General features: G+C 34.3%; 1 protein-coding gene across 3 annotated transcripts in view; it reads right to left on the reverse strand.

Moving 5' to 3' along the window:
• grip2a (glutamate receptor interacting protein 2a) overlaps positions 1 to 4,618 on the reverse strand; it is a 37,954-nt gene extending 33,336 nt beyond the window's left edge. For all 3 annotated transcript variants that reach the window (XM_073868138.1, XM_073868140.1, XM_073868141.1), the window contains exon 1: positions 4,274 to 4,618. In XM_073868138.1, the coding sequence (XP_073724239.1) occupies positions 4,274 to 4,436 (163 nt within the window). In that variant the 5' untranslated portion in view covers positions 4,437 to 4,618. The remainder of the gene's footprint in view (positions 1 to 4,273) is intronic.
• Between the last annotated feature and the right edge of the window lie 3,032 nt (positions 4,619 to 7,650).

Raw genomic sequence — 7,650 nt, forward strand, 5'->3', positions numbered from 1 at the left:
CAAATTTCTAAATATCTGTACCTAAATTAGGACCTTTTTAAAGGGACACTCTACTCTTTTTTGAAAATAGCAGAGGTGGAAAAAGTAATAAAATATTGTACTCAAGTAAAAGTAAAGTTACTTTAATAATATTTTACTTAAGTAAAAGTAAAGTTACTTGTCTAAAAATCTACTCAAGTAAAAGTAAAAAGTAAATCATTTTAACTTTACTCAGAGTAATAGTTACTTTTTACAGCGGGAAGAGGTGGAGGATTCTAGTATAGTTCAAAAACGACAAGGGAAATAAATCTCAAACTAGTTGTTTTTAATTGTAGGAACATCTTTACAATTAAAGTGCAATAACAAAAAGTTAATAAAATTAAAAGCTTTTTTAAACAAAGAAACATTTATGGAATTGTTTAATGATTTTTAAATGTGAGTTATGCACTTTTGAAGGTGGTCAGCAGCTTGTAAATACAATCACTATAGTAAGGTTGTAATTGATGTATTGCTGGTAACATACATTATTTTATTAAACTATATATAGTTTAAATGAGCATATAATGAGATGAGTGCCATGTCTATATACATTTGACACGTTTATTATCTTCTTACTTCCCTGACCTGGGGACCTGATGACCTTTATTCTTCTCTCTCTCTCTCTCTCTCTCTCTCTCTCTCTCTCTCTCTCTCTCTCTCTCTCTCTCTCTCTCTCTCTCTCTCTCTTGCTCTCTCTCTCTCTCTCTGCAATGTCTAATGACCAGCGCATTCGAGGACGTTTTGAATTTGTGTTTGACTTGACGCGAAGCTGCTAGACCTCGGAAGATAATGCGCATGCTATTAAAAACGCGTCGTGCAATTTTGTACTTAAAAGCATGAATCCTACCTTTCATAGAAATGAAACACTCGCTTCGCGTCAGTGGAAAGTGGTCGCTTAAATATGACCAGGGGTTTCTTTCATAAGATTTGAACTGAGGCGGGTCTGCATTAGCGCGCGCCTGTCTCGTCCGTCTCCATGGTTCTTTTTGCGCGTTCCCCCGGGCCCCGCCCATTTACATCCGTTGCGCGTCTTTATCACCTTGCTTTTTAAAATATTTTTTTACTCAGTAACGGATATGATTTAAAATGTAGCGAAGTACAATACTTTAAATAAAACATACTTAAGTAAAAGTAAAAGTACAGATTTTAAAAACTACTCAAAAAAGTAAAAATACACAAAAAAACTACTCAATTACAGTAACGTGAGTAAATGTAATTCGTTACTTTCCACCTCTGGAAAATAGGCTCAATTTTCAGCTCCCCTAAAGTTAAACATTAGATTTATACCGTTTTGGAGTCCATTCGGCTGATCTCAGGGTCTGGCACTAGCACTTTTAGCATGGCTTGGCATAGTCCATTGAGTCTGATTAGATCATTAGCATCGTGCTCAAAAATAACCAAAGAGTTTCAATATTTTTCCTATTTTAAACCTTGACTCTTCTGTAGTTACATCGTGTACTAAGACTGACAGAAAATTAAATGTTGTGATTTTCTAGGCAGATATGGTTAGGAACTATACTCTCATTCTGGCGTAACAATCAAGGACTTGCTGCAGTAACATGGCTGCAGGGGCAATGATATTACGCAATGACCGAAAATAGTCCCCTGCTATTAAAAAATACTAAGGGCACTAATTTCGCCTGCTGCGTTATATCATTGCGCCTGCTGCAGCCATGTTACGGCAGCAAAGTCCTTGATTATTACGCCAGAATGAGAGTATAGTTCCTAGCCATATATGCTTAGAAAATTCCCAACTTTTTAATTTTCCATCGGTCTTAGTTCATGATGTAACTACAGAAGAGTCAAGTTTTAAATAGGAAAAATATCGAAACTCTTTGGTTATTTTTGAGCACGATGCTAATGGTCTAATCAGATTCAATGGATTATGCTAAGCTATGCTAAAATTGCTACAGCCAGACCAAGAGTTCAGCTGAATGGATTCCAAAATGGTAAAAATAAAACATTTAACTAGGGGAGCTAAAAAATGAGCATATTTTAAAAAAAGTGGAGTGTCCCTTTAAAGGATACTGCCCCAGTGACAGCTTAAGACCATTATTTGGCCATTTCACACAATGCCCTGCGGACTGAGCTACAGGAACACAATATAAATCTGTATATACATTATTTAGCACACACACATGAGTATTTGACAAATACTTGATATTGACTGGTAGTTGACGTCATACTACGACTAAACAACATATTGACTACTATCCCATGTCTCTCATATCACTCTGTGGTTTCTTTTCAAATGAAATAATTTCAACTTGAATTAATATTTAATGATCACTGATTTATTTGGTAAGCATGTAATAAGCAGGATAATGGAAAGTCAAACACTCACAATCAGAAAAATGATGTAGGTTGATGAATAATGATGTAGGTTTTGGTGTTCAGTAATAACCAGCTGACTGTTATTATCTCTTTCTTACGAAGCATTTAAAAATCTTTATGATACGGTTTTCGAATGCTATCTGCTGCACTAAATGGTGACAATAAACTTTACTAGCTGTGGAAATGAGTGATAAAGTCACATTGCTGCTATAATGGCTCATTTATGAAAAACTGCTCTCAGGTTTCATTTTCGGGGTTGGTGGGGTATTTCACTTGACAGCTGCACTGTACTGTATGTTTAAGAGAGGACAAACACCTGTTTTTCTTTTTAACACATTGCACACAACCTTCTCGTTTATATAACATCACAAACACATGCAACTCCCACTAACAACATATAACACACAAGCAATTAGACAATAAACAACAGGCAATTGCACCACTGTTGTAAAAACACTACTGTATGTACACTTTGAAAGGCCCCAAATTTAGGCATTAATTGTCCATTTAAACAACACAACACAAAGAATTGCTTTTTCAAAGATGTTAGAGAAAAATTTAATCTGAGGAATTAATAATAATGAATATATATATATATATATATATATATATATATATATATATATATATATATATATATATATATATATATATATATATATATATATATATATATATATATATGATGTATATATGATATATATATGATGTATATATGATGTATATATATATATATATATATATATATATATATATATATATATATATATATATATATATATATATATATATATATATATATATATATATATATATACACATCACTCTAAAAACAAACCAAAAGTGGTTCTTTGCAAGTAATCATAGAAGAACCGTTTTTAGTGCCATATAGCACCGGTGAAGAACCTGTGTTGCACCGGTGTAGAACCAAATAGGGGCCAAATAGCACCACACATGGTTCTACATAGCACTATATGGTTCTACACAGGTGCTTCACTGGTGCTATATGGCACTAAAAACGGTTCTTCTATGATTACGAGCAAAGAACCACTTTTGGTGCTATATAGCACCGTTTGTTTTTAGAGTGTATATATATATATATACACTCTAAAAACAAACGTTTTTTATATACATATATACATATAAAGCATTTAAGTATTCAAATCTTAGATGTTCACTAGGATCCTTCTTTTATCTATTTAAACCCACAATAATAATTAAAATATCAGTAAGATTAGTAATATATATATATATATAAAATCATAATTTATTGGATATTTAAAATTGGGAGGTGGATGTCCCTAACCCCTAAATTTCAACTTGTGAAAAAAAAATATATATATATATATATATATATATATATATATATATATATATATCTTAGATTTTTTTTAAGCGAAGTTCAAAAATATTTATTTTAATATTTATTTTTTTAAATCATGAAACTTTATGTAAAATAATGTGTCCAGCTGACTCTCGCATTTTCATGTCACTACATTAGCTGAGAAAGATTTTAACCACACCCCTATATATTTTTGTCGTATTAAATATCTTTGGCTAGGCTCAAAATTATCAAAAAAATTGTCACAACCGAAATATAATATAAATATATAAGACAATAAAAAGTAATTGCAGGTGAAATTAAATTTGACACTATACTGCCCCCATGTGGCAGAAAGTTAGTTATGCAGGATTTTGTTGTAATACAAGATTGATGATATTATTTTCATTTCAAATCTTATACACATACGAGCACAACAAAATGTAAACAAAATAAAAAATATACATATAACCACCTTCCTGAGGAGTGGAGCTATGAATCATAAATTTTAACCTTTACATCTATACTATCACACCTACACAACCATAAAGGTAAAGGCCCACACCTTATGCACACTATGTATTTTCTGCCATGTCATACCTTTAACTCTTCCTCTGATAATTCCCATCCGACACCGCAGCGAGAAACCGAACATTCTCTTTTTCCCTTTCACCCCTCCAGCCAGTCCCTTCTTCAAGCCTCCTCGGACAGGGACCCCGTCTGGGAGCAGTTTAGGATTTACTGTAAAACTTATACGCCACATGCTTCTTTCCTTTTTCTCTGGCCCGTATAACACAGATCCTCAACTTATTCTTTGCTTTGTGTTTTTCAATATGACCACAGTCTCCTCTGTCTCTTCCTCTATTCTCCTCCTCCTCCTCCTCCTGCTCCGTCACTCTCTTCATCTTGGCAGAGTTGTCTGTTTATTCTCTGCTGGAAATACTGCTGGTTAAACAGATTTGAGGATTGTATGGAAAAAAATCAGAGAAACAAGGTTTATTTCATTTCTCCTGCACCAGACTTATGCCATTAAAACATTTAACATTCAGATAAATACACATACTGGGCAAAGCTGGTACCACTGCTGCGAGTGTGTGTGTGTGGATTTGTGTGTTGAAGATGATATTGTTGTCATAAGGCAGAAAAACCTGACAACTGGTACATTGTAAGGACATTCATAAAAAATATAATTGGCTCATTATAAAAACAATGTCAATAAAAGTCCTCAAAATGACTGAAATAGGAACGTATGTGTGTGTTGGCTGCCCATGGATTGGACAGATGGAGTGTTTCTGACTGCTACAGAGATGAAGTCTGTCTGAACCACAGGAGATGATTTTAAGACACACAATCGGGTAATCATTGTTTGTTTTTTAAAGGGGACATTTTTCAAGACCTTTTTATGATGTAAAATAAATCTGGGGTCCCCAGAGTACATTTATGGTCAAAATACCATACAGATCATTTATTATAACATGTTAAAATTGACACTTTTGCCATTTTTGGGTGTGTTCTTTTACATGCAAATGAGCTGATCTCTGCACCAAATGGCAGTGCAGTGGTTGGATAGTGCAGATTGAAGGGCGGTTTTATCCCCTTCTGACATCACAAGGGGAGCCAAATTTCAATGACCTGTTTTTTTCCACATGCTTGCAGAGAATGGTTTACCAAAACTAAGTTACTGGGTTTTTCACATTTTCAAGGTTGATACAGGCACTGGGTACCCAATATAGCACTAAAACATGGAAAAAGTCAGATTTTCATGATATGTCCCCTTTAAGCAATGACAGTATTTGCTGGTCAAAAAAAAGTTACTGAAATTTGTGTTGTGGTTTATTATAGTTTAACTGTTCAGATGTGTGTGAAAGGCTAATAAATAACCTATGACAGGTGAGGTTTCACGTGCCATTTTAACCAGTGTGACGACCTGGCCGTTGCCAAGGATATTATTTATATAAGTGGATAAAAGTAAAGCAAACTTTTTACAAAATAGTTCACATGCTCATATTTACACTAATAAAATGTTTAACCTACTAAAATGTTATGTTTTCCTACTAAATTGTTAATGTAACTTACGCTGGAATGTTCCTCAGGTCTCGCAATGTCAGGGCACGTACGTTCCTACACAACATGATGCATGCCGGGATACGTTTGGCTTTAAAGTGCGCGTGGATGACAGCATTACATTACACCAGAAAATGACTGGAAAAATATGAGTAAATATAAATTTAAGATGTACGTTACGGACGCGCAATGTGTCAGTGACTGAAAATAATTAAGCATACAGAGCTACCTGATACAAGGAATTTAATTGATGGCCATGGTAGGCTAACGGAAATGCAAAGACCCTTTTTATTAATCCATCCCCCAGTAGTGAACACACATACACCCGGAATATGTTTGAAATCACATTGTTTACTACTAAAAAAGACAATGTCGCCACCTCCTGGCGTATTTGTGCAATATGAAGAAACGCTTACTCGCAAGGGAGATCCTGAAGGAATCGGTGTTCGAATTTCAACGAATCATTTTGATAAACGAGCCACTTTGATGAATCAGTGTTTTAAGCATACTTAGCTAAAAAACAACAATAAAAAACACCCCAGTTTCCGTTCAGTTTCATGTTCCCAGAACGTTATCCGTTGGGAGGCGCTTGAAATGTCCAACATTTTTAAGGGAGGACGGATCTAGTTCGGGAAAAGGGGCAGGCGATTCGGGAGCTGGAGTCAGCCTTGAATCACAAATCCAAAATGGAGAGACCGATTGGTGGGTAAGTGAAAGTAAACTTCACGCAACGAATACTTAAGTTACACTTTGGTTAAGAATGCACAGACTAACATTTTGTTCTCTGGAAGTAATTATGGATATGGACCCTCCTATGGCATGGCTAACCCAGTGTACGGAGCACCAGGTAAGAGTTTTTGATGGGCACGGCTCTTCACGGCAGACGCCGTTATAAAGATAATATTTGCACTAAATGCTGCACAAAAAACTCCCACTAACGTTACAAGAGAAAAGATGTAGCTGCATGGAGCGTAGCGTTTCAAACCCCCTAGACAAAAACGTATTTTCCAATTTCTTTGAAGTTCAACTGCTGGTTCCATTAACCATGGTATTATAACCATCTGGGATTGGGGCAGTCACTGCGTTTTGCGTTGTTTTCTTTTCAAACATTTCTTAGAGTATCTGACACTCCTCCTAATTCACCCTCTCCTCTCTCGTCCTATAGCAGCAGCCCATATATAAACCATACTATACACATGTTCTGCAGTACAGTATTGTCAGTGGAGCCCTAATTCTGTTCATACACGGATCAATTATAATAAATATCCATCAACCATGCGTTCATATCTACGCACACTAAACTAAAACAAAAGTTTTTTTTATTGAACAAATTGAACCATTACAATCAACACATCAAGGAATAACATCATAAGGGGAAAAAAAAAGAATTATAATGGCTCTAAGAAAAGTATACATTTAAAAGAAGGTGAGGACATTGTAAAATTTAAGAGAACTCACAAATTAAAAACATCGAAAAATTGTGCATGTTTTGATTGCTTTCTTGTTTAGAAAAAATAAAATTGTTTTTAAATACTGTTTAAACTCTTGTACCAATACAACATAAATTGGTCTACAGTTAGAAAATTTGCATTTATGTATATAAAACCTACACAAATACTAAATCAGATTTATTATAAAACACGCGTTTGAGTCTCCTTCAAAGAATCCAAAAATAACAATTTTAGGACTCATAAAAACATTAACAATCTTATTTGAAATAAACAAACCAACATATTTCCAAAACTGCTATAATTGCGCGACCAAAACATATGAAGAAGTCTTTCAGTGTCATTCTTTCAATTAACAGTTGTGAAAAGCGCTATATAAATAAAATTGAATTGAATTGAATTGAATTCTGACAAAAAGTACAATTTTGGTGTCGAAATTAGAATTTAATCTTTTTCTTAAAAAAT

The sequence above is a fragment of the Misgurnus anguillicaudatus genome, chromosome 5, assembly GCF_027580225.2.
Source record: "Misgurnus anguillicaudatus chromosome 5, ASM2758022v2, whole genome shotgun sequence".
NCBI classification, from domain to species: Eukaryota; Metazoa; Chordata; class Actinopteri; order Cypriniformes; family Cobitidae; genus Misgurnus; species Misgurnus anguillicaudatus.